Raw genomic sequence first — 18,287 nt, 5'->3', positions numbered from 1 at the left:
CTTACTTGTTGTAGTTTTAATTAGCAAGGTATATGATTACCCCTTTTCTCATCTTAGTTAACATTGGTACTTCCTTGGTCTCATATATTTTCCTAACCACATGATCAAATAGATCCCCCAGTTGGCTTGGTTCTCATAATCAATCTTTGCTTGAAGGCTTTCCCCTGTATATATTATCCTTTGTAGTTTTTAGACGTCCACTTCTAGAATTAATATTTTCTTTTTATTTATACTAGCTGCTGTACACCAACACCTAAGACAAATATCAAAAGCTTGGTAGGTTCTAAGATGTCCTCAAGAACACACCTATTTTCTCTAAGATATCCTTGCAGAACTAAGAATCTAGACAAAGTTATTAACTAGTATTGACTCATTAAGGGAAAAATCATAAACTACAATATTAGTGCAAGCAAGATCAAACAGTCATTGGACTAGGCTCTCTGGTAGAAAAGAATAATGTGTTCTAGAGTAATGCTTATGCTCAGGAGAGTAAAATGAGTATCCCTCATGGTACTTTCACAAAATAGCTGCCAACAGACTTAATCTTTAAAGAACCACAAACCACCCATCTCAATTTAGCAGAAAGAGAAGAAGATTTTGTAAAAACTCGGATTAAATGAGAAGTTAAAATCTCCTGTCATTTTAGATGTTCTGCTCACAAGAGTATCACAAACACCACATTTGTACTGCAAACTAGCTTGATTTTCTGCTTTGGACCAATAAACTACTCAGAAATACATTTTTACATTTTATAGTAAGAATTCAGTGAATAGGCATCAGCCATTAGGGTCAGGTTTTGAGCTAAGAGTTTTGACTTGAAGTTATTTTATTATCAGAATTTTATATGATAGAGCAGATTTTCCTTTTCGTCATACTACAAGTGCATTATAGCCTTTGTCACTTGTAATACACCAAACTGGATATCCTACACAATTTGATAGAGCATCCCCTTTGCTAAACTCTAAATAGAGAACTTTTATCCTTTTTATAACCACATTTTATTGATTCCCTTGCAATAGACAAACAAGAGTATGTCAGACAAACATGATGATTTTGAGCAGGTGAAGATGAACAAGTAGACAGCAAAAGGAAAGGGACAAGGATCATGCTGCTACCACTAATCCACAAGTATATTGTAATAAGACCACAACCTCCCCTAGATCTTCCGGAAATTCACCTGAGAATGGAGCACTGCATTAAAGTGTCTTCTTTTAATCGTATGGCTCAGGGGGAGATTGAGGATCACTGTCTGAAGGTCCACAAGGGATGCGCTCATCAAGTGTAGAGGGGTGCAAACAGAAAGGATGCTATAGTGAATGCCCTCAAATACACCCGTAGGATCGTGAACCTACAGGAGGCATCTGTGGTAGAGTGGGTAACTGAAAGGGGAAAGTTTCCATGAAGAAGAATTGTGGTCCCTTGTGAGCCTCTGGTATGGCCTGTGTGGAGAACCCTGTCATAGCCTGCATGGACGAAGACTTGGCAGCGTGTGCTGAGGAGCTGCATCTTCTGGAAGTGCAAGACCATTGGTGAATGGCATTTCACAAACTGAAAGATGATTCCATGCTTGATACATTCATTCAGACATCATGTTCCAGGTCAGTATTGTGAGTTTGGCCATGCTGGCAATGGGGATGGTGTGTGTACATCGGGCATGGTGGAGAGAGTTACCTCAATCCACTCATGATGATGTCCATGTGGTACAGTTGGGCCCTGGAAGGTTTGTGGATGTGGTATTGCAGGTGTGCAGCATGTGTGACGTGTGAACAGTAGTCTAAAAGAGAAAAACATGAAAAAAAAAATCCCATATTGCCCTCAACTTTCCTCACCCCACCCTTTCACCCTCATAGCATCTGTTGCCCAAACAAACCCTGTCAACATAGTCATCAAACCAACAATACAGTGTCTATATGTGCCCAGTCTCTCCATGGGCAGTAGAATACAGTGCTGCTGGAGAGAACCTGTTGGTTGAGAGGTTTACTTAATTCCTGGACCAGCATTAGTGTGAACAGTAATTAGAGTTTTCAGCAGCCATCAAATGGAGTCTTGGCCATAGGCCATGTCAGGATTAGAGGCCCAGTCCTTAGTGCGTCCACCAGAGGGGCTGCTAATCATGTTTCTGTCCCTTCAGATGTCCCCATCTTCTGCCCTCAAGAACTCCGGGCATCCAGCATGCAGACCCCTGCACTTCTGGGAGCAGCGCCTCCACGGAATTTGACCCCCAGCCATGATTTTCTTGTCACTCTGTGAGCGGTTGCTAGACTGTGATAGGCTAGTTGGTGAGGGCCCACGATAGAGAGTTCTCTTCCATCGCCCACTCCCAAGGCGTTTCAGGAGTGTCAAAAAGAAGGAACTGGAGTTGTGCAGCACCTGAGGCACACTGGGAAACAAAAGGTGAGGCTTAGAGTTTTCAGCTTCTCTTTCACAGTGTCAAACAATTTCCTTTACTTGTGGACCAGACAGGTGTAATACAGGAATACAAGGATGTGTGATGGCTCCTATGAGGACAGCATCTCTGTCCTTGTAATTGAGGATCGTGGTGATGAAAATCCTAGACAAGGGTGAGGTTTTTGCATCAGACCCTGATGGGCTCTCTTGAGGATGAAGCATGGGTACAATTGGTCAGCTAGAAGCCAGAATGAGATCCAAGATTAAGAAATGTTACTGGGGAAGCACCTTCCATACCCTCCATTTCAAGTTTCAAGTTGTTTTACCATACCCTATTCTCGGTTTCCTACATGCATTCTTTGACAGATGAATGGACGTGGGAGACCATCACTTGAAGAGTTCTGGAGGTGTCTTCCAAGATAGGGACCTGTCCCTCGGCTGCAGAGATAATTGTGCGGGAAGGTGTTGTCTATCCCAACTTCCTCGATCTTAGTCTTGGGGCGGTGTGTGATTCCTTGATTGCTTGCAGAATGGATTCTGTGCCATGGGAGTCGGTACGAGGTGAAAGTGAAGATTGATGACCCATAGGATTGGTGGGTTCCAAAGAGCATTCTGCGAAGCACTCTATCTTGGTCTGTGTCTGTGAGGAGTTTGGGGAGTCTCACCCCATGTTGGCACACACTCTTATGGCTGCCACCTCCTTGAGTATAGGATCCATAGTAGGGCACACTGGAGATTGCGCTTGCACCGCAACTTGCAAGCAGCACGAGCATTCTGGTGGATAAATAGTGGAGCTGCTGCTGCACCAGTGTTGGACTGGGGAACCCCTGCAGTGATAATGGTAGAGCAAGTTCATACAATTTAACTTCATCACGAAAGGAGAGTGAAGTAGAGTGAATCTTGTTGGGGGAAGCATTAGATCCAGCTAGGTTTTGTCAGGGGCGCAGGGCTGTACTTTCATGCCCATCGAGTGGCGGAACTGTCTAGGGGTCAAGGCAAAAAAGTGCTACTGCTGCCACAAGCTTAATGCCCAAGCGCCCCACAGGCCCCCTAGAGATGGTTTGCAGGCCCAGTAGTACGAAATAAGGCATCACAAAGCCCTCAGATATCAAGGACTCCTACCTGTACGGCCCCACTGTGTCTGGAGCTCCTGGCAGTGATAATGCCAGAGGTACTTATGGGGGGGGGCAGTCACATGACATAGGGGCCCTATATCTAATCGCCAGAGGTTTGTGGAGGGGCATCTCCAATCATGTTGTGGCCTATCTTTCCAGCGATCTCTGTGTGTCTGAGCCCCCCTGAATACTGTGGCATGGCAAATACTTGTGCGGGGGGGGGGGTCAGGCACCTGCAGGTGCATCAAGATGTGGCACCTTTGTCTTCTCTGTGGGTGTGTATGGGAAGGGGAGACCCAGGTGCTGTCAGTCACACAGAATGGGGCCCCTACCTCTTGTATTCAGCAGGGGAGCATCTCCAATTGCGCAGTGGCCTCTCTCCCCAGCAATCTCTGTGTATTGTAGTCCCCTAACGGCAACGATGTGGCAGTTACATTCACGGGTGGCTGACGCTTCTGGGTGCACAGAGATACAGATCCTCTATCCCTGCGAACCTCATTACATAGAGTGTGAACGTTTTCCACTGGCTGTGGCTCCTGAGCCCACCAGCCCACTCCCTTGGGTCCACTGCACGTCGCCACACATTCCCAGTGACCTAACTTTTATCGGGCGGCTTCTACCCACGGAATGGATTCCCCGTGATACACCACTTTAATGCGACGGGGTCCACTAGCACTGCTTTTCTTGTCCTGATTTCTGTCTCACCAAGCGGTTACACTCTGTCGCATATTTATGGTCACTCGATGAATGTATCAATGAATACACGTTGTGATGTATTATCAACCTTGCACTCCTTAATTGGTTTTGTTCACTTGGTCTCTGTCAAATGTGGGGTTTTCCATGCTCAGTAGGGTGACCTCTGTTTTTTGACATTTGCTTTTGTTTTACGCTCTTCACCAACAGTCACCCTGTGCGATATGTTTATACAATCTGTTTGTATCATTCCCAGCCCTGAAGAGTCGTGGGGTTCATTTCCCCGACGAAACACGTGTCGTCTGGTTGCGTTTCTGTTACAGAATAGAGAATTTCCAGTGTTACCTTAGCACTCTGATCGTACCACTTGTATATTATGTTGCATCTATGCGTTTGAACTTGTATGTGTGCACAGGACTTTGTTGTACAGTTTTGTTGTAGGGCTTTTCCTACATACTTTGAGGGGTTAATAGGGTCTCCCCTTCCTGTTTAGCACCATACTTATATGTCCACCAAAACTTACTACACGCATACTTGCAGGGCGCCACTACTTCCTCCTTACTAAAACCCTCAACTCAGTTTTATACTCCATAGGTTTGAAAGCAAAGTCAGATGCAAAACAGTTGTGTGTTAGCACAACTCAAATCAGGGACAGCAACATTTTAGAATGTTTCAAACGGTTCAATTATTGGTATTTTAATTGTTCACTCAATGGTCATAACATGGCTAAATGCTAATAAAAATAAAGCCTAAAATGCTGAGTAAGCTAGTCTAAATGGCGAGGATGGAGTGTTTGTTCTAGAGATTTGTGACCTAAAAGTATCCGGTCAGTTATTTTTTCTTTTTCTTCTTCCCTTTTGAACATCCAGTCTCATCAGGGTAGTTGTGTGGGCAGCATGGGGTTGGTCGTTCGTTGAGTCTCATACCTCAATTTTAGACAGTGTCCATAGAGGTGGATAGACATCAAAGAAGAAGAGAGGTTGGTGTGTGTATGTGTAGTTTTTTTTCCAGGCCATGACTGCACTAGTGCAACTTCACACCAATATTTGCACTGACAAGTGGAAGAACATTGGCATTTTATTTTACAATGACTAGCCAGTGCAATAATGGCATCTTGCAACAGTAGGTTGAACCAAATTGTATTGCAAATGTTGGTTTAATATTGCAGGTGGAGGTTAATGGTGGGCATCCTTTTTCCTGCACCACGGCAACCACTTTCCATTAAAATGCCAAGTCTCAGCTGAAAGCAGCCCTTTCACTCTATGGAGACAATGGGACCTGTGGAAGAAGGTGTTTGGAATGTATAAAGAAACCTCTCAGTCTTTGATTCGCATACCTTTATGAGTCACATGGACATTGCGTAATTTGGTCCACAGTGTGCTATGAGATGTAACAATGTTTGTAATTTGGTACATCCATCAATAATTAAGGTGAGATGCAACTGCAGAAGATGCTTGAATTTGTGCCTCAATGTTTTATTTATCACATGTGTTTACTTTGTGCCACTCATAACCTTGTAGTTGACAAATAAATCATGTGGAATGAAAGTTCAGCTTGAAAGGTTCTTTTCATTTTAATTCTATATAGGAATCATTTTATCTCATGGAGAGAACTGGAAGGTGATGAGAAGATTTACATTAACAACTTTACGTGACTTTGGCATGGGCAAGTCAACAATAGAAGACAACATTATTGAAGAATGTGGTTATTTGATAAAAGATTTTGAAGCACACAAAGGTAAATATATCTATTTGATGCCTACCTTAAAATGCCTTTAAAAGAATCAGGGTTAAAAAGTTATTTTTAAGTGCTAACCTGTGCAATTAGTGTAGTCCACCTTCAAGCCACCTACATATTTTGAGTTTGGAAACTTTTCCAAATTTCGTGTTGAATAGTTTATGGAAATTCAGCGTTGCAGCCACAGAATGACCAATAAACATTGTGTTGAATAAGTCATCGCATGCCATGTCCCAACTTCAGCTATTCACCGGAAACAATATGACACTTGCAGGGTTAACTCTCAGCTGCTTTAGTAGTTTGTCCGAGACAGCCAAATCAACACTGTTTCTAGATCCTTAGCCAAAATGGTACAGATGAAGCAAACTACATTCTGCCGGAATGCAGGACCTTTCATCAGCCGTCATGTGCCCTAATGGTATGGACCTAATTCAGGGATTGCCAGGGGTCTCAGCTGGTCAGCCTATCGAGTAGTTTAATTATTAATAGTTGCCATATGCATTGCTACCACAGACAATGTAACAAATACAGTAGGAAGGGACTTTAAATGATGCAACCCCATAATGTAACCCAGTGTCAAATAGAGTAAGAATGGGTTTTGTTTTTTGAACCCTCAACTGCAAATAAAGTTGGCACGAAGGGAGTTCACATTGTGAGATCCCTTGCAAATGCAATAGGAAAGAGATTTACATTGTGACTCTGTGAAAAAAACAATTTACATTGTGATCTAGGTGACAAACATCTTAGGAAGGGACTTTACATTGTTATCTCAGAGACCTTCTTACTCATATCTCTAGTTCAGCAGGAGCAAAAGACGTGTGGTTCTTATTATGTACAGTTGTCATTTTATGCTTAGAATTTGGTTGTGTGTGAATTAAAATACTTTTTCTTTTTTAAATTAAAAGCAGTGAGTGGACATTGATTTATTTAATATTATGTTGTGCTTTGAGGAGTCTGAGCTTTCTAAGCCACACCACTTCCCTGAGTAAACCTTAGGCGGCTCTACACCGCTACTCTGTGGGTCAATTGCTAGAGGGTGTACAAAGTGCTCAGTTGGGTGCAAATGTAAGGAGACCCCAACTTTTCAGAACTCCTCTTTTTAGACCTTCATTTTTACGGGCATTAGATTGTGCAGCAGTTGTGTTAGCTTACCTTTGAAGTAGTTCTAGTTCCAATTATTGACTGAGACATTGTTAACACAGAACCGGTGTCAATGCAATAATGTTGACTTGGCATGCTTTCCCCCTAACCTTTTGCCTTCAGACCTCCTGTTTGGCTGACTTAATTTTTGCTGGCTTTAGGACTCTGTGCACTTTACCACTGCTGACCAGTGCTTAAGTGTTGTGGTCTCTCCTTAAACATGACAAGATTAGCGTATAACCAATTGGCATTTGCCTGTGCCTTGGGACTGTCAATTAAATGCTTAAATGCTACTAGTGGGCCTGCAGCAATGATTGAGCCACCCATTTCAGTAGCACTTTTAACATGTCTCAGGCCTACCATTGCAGCCTGTGTGTGTGCAGTTTAAAACTGTAATTTTGACCTGACAAAATAAACCTTTTGCCTACCCTTTACCTTACTTCTAATACATATAAGTCACCCCTGAAGCAGGCCTTGGGAAGCCCAGAGGACACGGTGCAGTGGAATTAAAAAGCGGACATGTATTTCAAAGCCTTACATTTCCTGGTAGTGAAAAACTCTTATATTTGTTTTTCACTACTGTAAGGCCTACCCTTTCCATAGGATAACATTGGTGGTAACTTATTACATTTTATAAGTGTAATTTTCAAATTGGACCAGGTGATCACTTTTAGAAAGTTGTCATGTTACTGCCTTAGGCCCATATTTTGAGTTTGACGGTCCAATGGACCGCCAAACCTGTGGTGGCGGGCCACGGACCGCCAGACTGGTGATCCACCAGCCACATTAGGACAGTGGCAGTTGGACCACCACTGAACCACTGCTGCCGCCAGCGATCCTCGATCTCTGGCGGTGGCACTGTGGTCTGTGGCCCCTATTATGCTGGTGGTGCCGCTGCAGCCCCACAAAGCATATTAGGATTTTCCTCACTGCCACACTTTTCATGGTTGTGCAACCCCCTTGGAAAGTGTGGCAATAAAGAAGCAGGTCCCTTGTTGCCTCTGTGGGAAGGGGGCATTCAGAGGGGCACATGTTGTGTCCCCCTGTGTGCATACACCCCCACTTCCTCCAGGGCATTGACTTAACATTCCATGCCCTGCATAAACTGCCTTTAACACTGGCATTGCAGTTAAGAGTGGGCATAGTTGGCGGAGTACTACTACACAGAACTCCAAAGTTGAACAAAAACTACGTGAATTCCACAACTTCGCTCTGCCAACAGAGACCTCATATATTTTTGGTAAAATACCAAGTATCTCTGTCTTTACATGCTAAAATGCATATGGGGCCATATTAGCAAGCAAATGCGATAAATATAGCAAAACGCGCTGAGCGCGTTTTATTTTATCGCCGTCTATCGCTGGATCACATCGCACTCTTAGCGGCGTGGATTCAAGATAGCCTGACTGATGAAGGGTGATGCCCTGAAACCAGTCCCAGAATGCTTGTTTCCGGTCCAGGGAAACACCTGGCCCAGCAGTTTGGCTGGACTGTTCCCACAAGGAACAGTGTCAAGACTTATTTGCATATGGCTGGTTCCAAACTGGGTTGGTGTGGTGAGCAAAAGAATTATGGATTTAACCCCGATAATTGTGACTAGGGTGAAAGTTTGCATTGTCCAGCATTCCGTCCATCAATTGTTTCTTTTGCATATGTTGCCCTAAGTGGGAATGGTATGTCCAGACATGGGTCCCGTGTTCACTATACCACTGGATTCAAGCTAGCCTGGCTGATGAAGGGTGAGGGTATATTATAAAGAACAATATGGAAAATATGTCAATGTAAAGTGCACAGAACAAGAATTATATTGGTTCCTTGAAAGAAATTCCCTATTTTAAAAAAAGCATTGAAAGTGGGAAGGGTACGTTTCTAAGAGGAAGGTGTCTGAATCAAATGAACCAAGTTAAGGTTCAAGTGGAAAGGCACTGTGCTCAAGCACAAAGGTCAACACCGTGGCCAAGGAGAATCAGCAGAATTCGAGAAAGATTTTCTTTCAGGAAATCAGAACAGAATATGCTAAATTATTCTATAGAACACGCAATTAATACGTGATAGAAGATACTGAAGCTTTGTCTCACCAACTCATCTGGATATTCCAATCAGGAGACAATGTTCTCTGTGAGCAGCTAAACTGAGGGTTTGACTGACCTACACGGCAATCAGGCAGTGCCGAATGAGCTGGTCTGACAGGTCAATGTGTTGGCAGTTTGTGGCTGTTTGTGGGCATTTTTATGGTCACCTGTGCTTTTATTTACTGTTGATTTACGTGCTATCAAATACAAACATGGCCTGCATCCAGCTCAAGTTCATGTAGTCCTCCATACCTTGCATGTGAACTACTTATACAGTGTCTTTACAAAGTTCAAAATTGCTTTAAATTGCAGATATGGAGGACACTTTTGTTTTGGTGAATCGGCCTTTTTTTGTTCCAGTCGGACCATGGGTAAACTCACCAGGTTCCCAGCCTTACACAAAGGGAAAAACATCTGTTAGCAACAATTCGGTCTGCCTGGTATAGGTGGTTTTCTCTCCCATCTCCACACACTGCATGCCCATGCCAAGTTTAAATTAGACTGCCTAATCTAACAGTTCCAACAAGAAACAATAACACTTTTCTAGCTAACAAATGCTTTTTGTTACAAAATATGAAACCTGCAGTACTTTTATGAAGAAATAATTTGAGTGACTTGGCCTAGGCAGCATTAAGAGAAAAAAGATGGCAGCTGTCGGACTTGGTCCTCCCCGCAGGGTCAGCCAAAAACATTTTGCTCCTCCCCTCCTTTTTTTTACCTAATTCGTTATTCTTGGCCTCAAGGCTCTGTGCTTTTTACCACTGCTAACATGTGCTAAAATGCTTGCGCTCACTCCCTAAAACATGGTAAAATTGTCTTACACCTGATTGGCATATTTAATTTACTTATAAGTCCCTTGTAGAGTAGTATACCATATACCCAGGGCCTGTAGCACTTATTGTGCCACCCACTTAAGTAGGCATTTGGAACATGATCCAGGCCTGCCACTGCAGGCTGAAAGCAGTTTTACACTGCCAATTCAAATTGGCAATACAAACATCTTGCCAAGCCATAAACACCACTTCTATTGGATATTTCACCACTAAGGCACGCCCTATGTAACCCATAGGGCAGGGTGCATTGTAATTAAGAGGTTGGACATGTATTGTTAAGTGTTACATGTACTGGTAGTAAAAAACTACAAAATTTGTTGTTCACTACTATGAAGCCTACCTCTCCCATAGGATAGCATTGGGTTGCCAAATATTTAATAAGTGCTAACTTTTGATTGAGAACAGATAAGCATTTCATGTTCGGTGTCTGAGAAATTGTAATTTTAATCCTCTTTAATGGTAAAGATTTTAAGATACAATATTGAAAATGGCACTTTTAGAAACTTGGCATTTTCCAGCCCTAACTAGTTGGTAACTGCAGCCTGACCAGCATCACATAACTGGATGTAGTTGGACTTTGCTCATTCCTCTCAGACAGCCACACAATAGAGGGATTAGGTGTGCCTGGATGGGCTATCAGCTGCCACGATGATGGATGGAACTGGGCACAACCCCACTTGCAGCTGAACAGGCTGTGACCTGCCTTCACACAAATATCTTGTCACCACTGCATTGTTTATGCAGCTAGCTTGGAACTAGGGCAAGGAGTCAGGAAACTTCAAGCACTACAATGGGAATTCGCTATGAACCTCTCATACTTCAAAGAAGGCACTAGGTATAAAAATAGGACTTCAGACCCACACTTCAGTACACTTTTTGGGCCTATGTAAGGACTTTCAGGGGACTTCCTGCTGCTGTGGCCAGCTGTGTGCTCTGAAAGACTGCTTTTCTGTACCTGTAAGCACTACGTTGCTGCCTGAAGCCTGCTGTGAACCCTCAGAGGCCTGCCCTGCTGCTTGATCCTCATATTACCACTTGAACCCAGGACAACCCACGTGACTCTAAGGGCTAGTTGGATGGCCTCCTGATCTGAGATTAAGGGACAGAAAAGGCTCAAACCATCTTGAACCCACACCTGGACCCAGCCTGAGGAAGCTCTAAACACCCAAAGGACGCTTGGTGGTGGAGCTAAAGGAACCCAGATAGGCAAAATCCAAAACTTGGATATTTGTGGCTAAAAACTGCTCTGAGAACCGAGAGAAGATCACAAACAACTTGCTATCTAGCCACACCAGGTACATCGCAGGTTAGCTTGAATATGTGGCAGCTCCCGCTACATTCTTCTCTGCAGCAGCAAATCCTGTTCAGTGATCCCTCACCGAATGGGTACCGGCCTCATGGAACTCTTGTCGACTACAGTCTCTAGTCCCATCCCGCTAGAGATTTTTGACTTCAAATCATCACACTGAAGGACGGCCCACTATATTACAACTGCAGCAGTCGGACTGCTACGAGACCGCAGGCACCACCAGGATCAAGGATTCCGCTAGACCAGGAATATGCTGGCAGTGCTGCAGCTGGCATGGCCAAGCACATTCCGAGTTGCCATTTCATCGCCCTTTTCAGGGCAGTGAACCCGCCATGAAAAGGATGGCAGAATGGAAACAAAGGGAGCCCTAACAGGGCCCTATGCCAGATTTGACCCTTGTGCATGCGGGGTGGCAAATCTAGTTCTCCCCTGGATTTGTACCCCCCTTCCTGCACAGTGTGGCATATATGCCTCATATTGAGGAATTAGCAGTTGGCGCTCTGACAGAAGCAGTCTGCATGATAGGCTCTTCTATGAGCCTAACAGACTGCCCCCGTCAGATCACCACCATCAGACTGCCACAGGAGTACCTGACAGACCAGGATTTAACTTCTAATCTGGCGGGCGGTCACACCACGGCTTTGGCGGTTCAACAGCCGAAAAGCACGTTGCTGCTGTACCGCCAAAGTCATAGTCAGGCCCTAAGTCAGAATGTATAAATCTACACCAGGACTTCATCCAGCAGCTCCCCGACAATGACGCTCCCCCTTCTGGCACTTAAGAGCACACAAGAGTGGAGCGGATCTGAGCTGCGCTGACCAGCCTACTGGAAAAAAACATCAATAAAAACAAAGCACCTGTCTTGAGAACCCCTAAAACCTGCAAAAAAAGCGCTGCTAAGTCTAAACTCAAGCAGCCAGTTCATACTGCCCACACAGCCAAAGGCAACATCATTTCCACAGCTGAACCCCTCACATCATCTTTGCTGGACCAATCCGCAAAAAGCAATCGCCTCAGGATTAAAAAAATTGACTTTTTGAAATCCCCTAAAATATAAGCCATGTCAATGTTGAATACTTTGCATCCAATCCTGTCTGATCCTCCAACAGACAACCCTTTAAAAACACTTTCTAACCACACAATTGTTAAAGCACAAGATAATTCCACTGAACATGAACAGCAAAATCGGTCCCCATCCAAAGGCCCATCCCCAGAAATCACTCTTGGGTCCAGCCAGTCCATACATCACTCCCCAATCTTAACTTCCTCCAACCATTGCAACCCTTGCACCAAAGAGTCAGACCCCACACACTCAGGACACCTATTGGAGACTTCATCAAAGTGGCAGAACCTGTTACTCAGTCCATTCAATGAGAAACAGGCTGAAGCAGTGGCTCATTCAAAGACTTTTGCAATCTCTGGTCTCATGCACGATTTCAACGCCCTGCTCTCCCCAATCAGACTCCGCTGCGAAATGGGCTCTGCCAGTCACAACCATATCAATAAAGAAACCTGAGAAGACATGTCCATAAACAACATAGTCCACAAGAGTAACGCATCTTTATGTTTTTTCACAAAGCAACTTACAAAGCAAGCCAGTTCGGCACTCCGTATCATCCTCATTGTCCTCGACACACCTTTGTGGACACCATTCATAAATACAATGAAGGTGATCTCATCTGCCCTTAAATTACAATCAGAAGAACTCGAAATTCAAGTGGAACTATTGAACATCTTGGCAACGCACGTTTCAGGCATAGAACAAAACCTATAGGATTTAAATAGCCTAATAAAGCGAGTACAAAAAGATCCTGAGACTGCATATCACTCTTGTAAATGCGCCTCCACCCTGGATCACTTAACAGCAATTCCAAATATCCTGTCTGAAATCCTCATGGAAGTTAAGTCTCCAAACTGCCTGTGGCAGCATCATTTGCCAATACAGTAAACCTGGAAATCCCCGCCCTACTATCCCCTACCAAAACTCTAACATCGAAGAACGATACCATGTGAGCAGCAGAGGCAGCCCTTACTCCTTCAATAGTGTGTCACCAATCTGGACCAATAATAAACAAAATTCAAGGTGGGTCATATCCGGTTCGCTCTGAGGGCTTTGCTCAACATCACCAACTTCTCCTAACCAAAAGGAAACGCAAATGCCTCAGGAACGCCAGGGACAACCGCCATATAAGATCACTAACCACCTAAACATCACAACATTACACTGACCAGCTAATGCTCAGCAACTCTCTCCATAGGCCGGAGGTGTACCCAATTTTTCAAATGCGCAAAGCGCAGTCCAGCAAAATGATAACACAAAACAGCAAAGGAGACTGCGAACCAAGGCACCATCATATGGTCTTAAAAGTCCACAACTTTTCCCAGCAGGAGACAAAGCTAACTGGTGCGAATCTGCGCAGGCAATCATCTTCTACGGGACACACGCCTCCCCATAGTGAGCAACTGGAGGAGTTGCGCACAGCTTTCCAGCACATGAAGCTAGCACGAGATCATACCGATGCACTGCCTAACCCACAGATCACAACATGCTCTCGTTCACTCAATCCAAAGGCAATGCCATACATCTCAGCTTCTTCCTTCTCTCAATCTCTCTCAGCCACCGCCATTCATCAGGGTGACCACCATCCCTTTCCCCAAATTCTGGAGCAAATTACTTGCATGCCTCCTGGGGACAGACAACAAGCTTGTTTATCTCTTTAGTCAGCCTCCATTGATAGCATCCAGCACCTGACTCGTTCTGAAACTCATGGAGTCAACTCACAGAGACTAGAAATGATCCATCTTTATAGGTCTAGAGGATGCCATGACACACTGAACAGAAGTGTAATCCTGAAACTCATTCATACAATAGAAGCCTTTAGCCACAGGAAAACAGAATACATAGATGGCAATGAGTTCAAACCCAGTCAAGAGAGGGCAGGGCACGAAAACATGGTAGTCACCTGGGCCAACACTAAAACAGTTACAATGGTTTGGCAAAAAAAAATTGCTTCTTAAACTGGGGCATTGAATTAAAACTGATCGAGGCAGAGAGATACTCCAGCCTGTTACAGCCACAGCAGCACTATTACCAAAGAATCTGCACAACATCAGTCAGCCCTTCAAGGGGCGCAATAGGACTAAGTCAGAAAGCACCCTATTAACACCGGAAATCTGTGCATCACCTACTAAGCAGTGCCCGGGGCCCCAAGTTACATGAGATAGTTCTTCGCAAAAAGCCAACTGGCCCATACCCAATCAGGACGAATGGCATGTTCATCACTGGGCAATATAAAGACCCCCTCAAGCCAATTGTTGAAACTTTGCTCTTAAAAACAAGATGGGAGAGTCAGACTTGATTTTGTTTCTACAAGAGTTTGACATACTCCTCCTTCAAGAAATTTGGGCCTAGGATCCAACACCAATCGTAGGTTTCAAAGAATACCAACAAGAAGCACTCCTCAAAAACAACGAGAGAGGAAGGGAACACAACACGGCTACTCCCCTCGAGGGATAAATCTAAAAAAACAACGAAGTCCGTGTGGTTTATACGCAACCTCTTAGGGTCAAAGGAGCACAAGTCTGCTGACTCAAAACAACACTGTATGTTGTTTAAGGAGAAAAAACCTAAATAGGTTTTATATAAAGCCCTCACTCGCCAACCTGGTACCAACAAGAAGCAACAAAAATATCCAAAGAGAGCAGAGCAGCAGTAGGCCTTTCAATCTACATAGCAACTGACCTCCAGCTGTGTCAGGACAATGTAGACCTTGGGCTGGCATGGGAGCAATGCCTTAAACTCTCACCTAATAAAGACCTAGGACCACAAACCAACACAGTGGATGCCAACCTTTTACTTTGCAATGTCTATATTCATCCATCTAGGAAGAACAAACAGGACCAGATCCTCTCACTAGTATCAATCCTAAAATCACTCCAGAAGACATAACCACATACAAAATAATATTGACTGTTGACTTTAACATGCACTAACTGCAAACAGACGCCCAGGAGGAAAACCAACGGTTCCCCGGGCCATCTACAAAACAATTACCTTTGGTGATAACAAAGCATCAAAAAACTGATTACCTCGGGAAATTGTGCATTACAGCTCTAGAAGCAATCGGCCTGTGTGCCCTCAACGGCCGCCTTCTACAAGACCAACCGGCTGCGTTTATAAGGAGCTTCAATATAACCACACCCATTTTAGACTACACACTTGTGGACTCTGAGTCCTTCGACAAAATTTGGTCTTTTTCTATAAAATCAAGAATAGAAAGTGACCACTTTCCTCAGCAGGTCGAACTTCTTAATCACCCACCAAGAGCCCCAGAAACCACTGACTTAATCGCCTATCCTTGTGCCTACAATCGAAAACGCCTTGCCTGGAATGGATGGATGGCAGCAGTCCTTATGAACTTCATCATCATATTCACTTCTCGAAACAAATTATCCACAACAGGCGACGTGGCCCAACTGGGAACTTCTATTAGCAATTTTGGTCTATAAATGGCCAGCAAATACTCCACAGATCTTCAAAACAACAACTAAAGGGGCCCCCTGGTTTACCGCAGCCCTTCTGAGAGAAAAGAGAGCAACCAACAGGGATAATAGGTAATTGCGCAAAAATAATTAAACATCTAATCACTCCATATTAGAGCAAATTGCGACCCTAAGGCACGCCTATAAGAAGGCACTCTGGGTGGCAAAATGTTGCCATCAAGATAACATATGGATAAAATTGTTACACACAAGCACACAAAAAACAGCAAAAAGTTCTGACCAGAAATCAACACCATCGCAAACTGCGGCTATTGCCACTGCAAAGGCGGCATCTCTGAATCAGACTGGATAGAGCACATTGAGGCAGCCCACCCTGAGAAATCCACCCACAGTGCAACACCAAAAGAAGTAACTACCAAAGGGGCATTGCCCACTGTAAGTTTGCGAGAAGCTAATTGGTTGTAAGAAGTGCAGGTGGGGCAATCCCTGAAGAAACTGAGATCAGACGGGGCACCAGGACCGAACAGACTCCTAATGCAGTATTCAAATACGACCAGACCTTCTGGGCATCGTATCTTACCCCCCTATTCAACTCGGCATTCACCCCCAACATAATTCCACCATCATGGAGAGGTAGCATTCTTCACCCCATTTTTAAATCAGGCTCATGGACAAAATCGGCAAATTATAGATTAATCACCTTGATTGACGTTGAAGCAAAACTCTACACCACTAATCTTCTGACAGACCTGGAAGCATGGGCATTGGCTGAATAAATTATCCCTGCCACCCAAACAGGGTTCCGGGTAGGCATCGGTACAATCATTAACCTCCTGGCTCTCACCCTCATGATTGAAAAAGTCACCCATAAGGCCCTAAATCTATACACCTGTTTTGTTGACCTAAAATCAGCTTTCAACTCAGGCCCGAGGGGCCTTTTATGGGCAGAAATGACCAAATGGGGAGCACCCCCAAACCTTCTCAAAGCCATCATTAATCTATTCTATGACACTGGGGTACAAATTAAAACAGGTACGGGTGATAGAATGAACAGAAATATCCCCACATCCATTGGCCTCAAACAGGGTTGTGTTCTCCCCCCTGCCTTTTTAATATTTACACAGCAGACCTGGACACCCTGCTATCTGAAGTAGTGAGCGACTCGCCAAAACTAGCACATAGACCAGTGCGCTGCTTACAATATGCAGATGATAGTGTTTCATGCAGCCGGACTTCCAGGGGCTTGCAGCGTCAAATCACCACTCTACATAGTATAATTAAATCTTTAGGCCTGAAGCTAAACTACAGTGAAACCAAAGTCATCTGCTTCTTGGCCAAAAACAGGCAGCAAAACTTTAAACTTAAATGGAATGTCCCTGGCAATAAGATCGAATAGGTGAATACCCACAAATATCTAGGGGTAGAACTGGACTCCAGACTACAGTTCTAAAAGCATTGTTGCACAAAGAAGGGCCTTGGCAAACAAACTGTTTTTTGCCCTCAATCTAATAAACACAAAAATGTGTAGTTTGTCTCAGTCATACTTATTCCAAATTATCAGCGCTAAATGTTACCGTCTTTGACTTATGGTTCAGAACTCCTCAAGGACAAAGACGCAACGATTCTTCACACTCTACAGTCTGTCCTGTTCAAAAGCATTTACCGCATACCAAGACACACCTGCCCAGGTCAAGTGTGCTTGGAATTTGGACTCAAGCACCAGCTCCCGGTCAGAATGGCTTCTCTAATTAAATTGTGCTGGAAGTTGAGAGCCTCCCCACCTGAGTCTTGGCCGCTTTGTGTTGGTCCGAAATGGAAAGCCAGCATATGATCAAAAACAGCTGGCCAACCGCGCTCCGCCAAGCTTTGTCATCCCTCAATTTACACGAGGCCTGGGAGCTAAACATTAGACACGCGGCATTTAAAAAAATCAAATTAAAATCATGTTCAATGGATAAAGGTGAACTGGCAGGAAAAAAACACAGCTGGTCAGTCTTACAATCTTACAGCAGCTGGGGGCCGCAACCATACCTTATGTGTCACATTTCCCAAACCATCCAGCGATTTTATTTAAAAATACAAACAGGAGTTTTTCCCTTAAAAGATTAGGTGCCGCTCTGGGAACAAAGATGATCGAACTCTCTCTGCCGACTTTGCAGTCGATTTGACAAAAGCTTGTTACATTTTCTATGCATCTGCCCAGCCGTAAACTCTTTAAGGCAGAAGCTACTCTGCCTTGCTTTAGGAGCACTTAATATATAATCATGCCATTTTGCAGTGTTGACATTAATAAACATCAAAGCCATTCAGCTTTCCTGCAGGGGCGCCAAGTTCCTTCTACAAGTGAATACTTTACTTCCATCTACTCGGCTACCCCAGAAAGACAATAGCAGTCCCAGGGCATGGAACCTTGCAGTGAGGATCTTCAATCAATCAATCAATCAATCAATCAAAGACATTTATAGAGCGCACTACTTACCCGTAGGGTCTCAAGGCG

The 18,287-nt window shown here is 44.1% G+C and overlaps 1 protein-coding gene across 4 annotated transcripts in view; it reads left to right on the top strand.

Annotated features, from left to right (window-relative positions):
• Positions 1-18,287, top strand: part of LOC146816633 (cytochrome P450 2K4-like) — a 481,215-nt gene that overhangs the window by 280,120 nt on the left and 182,808 nt on the right. For all 4 annotated transcript variants that reach the window (XM_085610514.1, XM_085610511.1, XM_085610513.1 and 1 more), the window contains one exon: positions 5,784-5,933. In XM_085610514.1, coding sequence (XP_085466640.1) covers positions 5,784-5,933 — 150 coding nt within the window. The remainder of the gene's footprint in view (positions 1-5,783; positions 5,934-18,287) is intronic.

The sequence above is a fragment of the Triturus cristatus genome, chromosome 6 (assembly GCF_964204655.1).
Source record: "Triturus cristatus chromosome 6, aTriCri1.1, whole genome shotgun sequence".
Taxonomy (NCBI): domain Eukaryota; kingdom Metazoa; phylum Chordata; class Amphibia; order Caudata; family Salamandridae; genus Triturus; species Triturus cristatus.
This window is presented reverse-complemented; position numbering and strand designations above follow the sequence as displayed.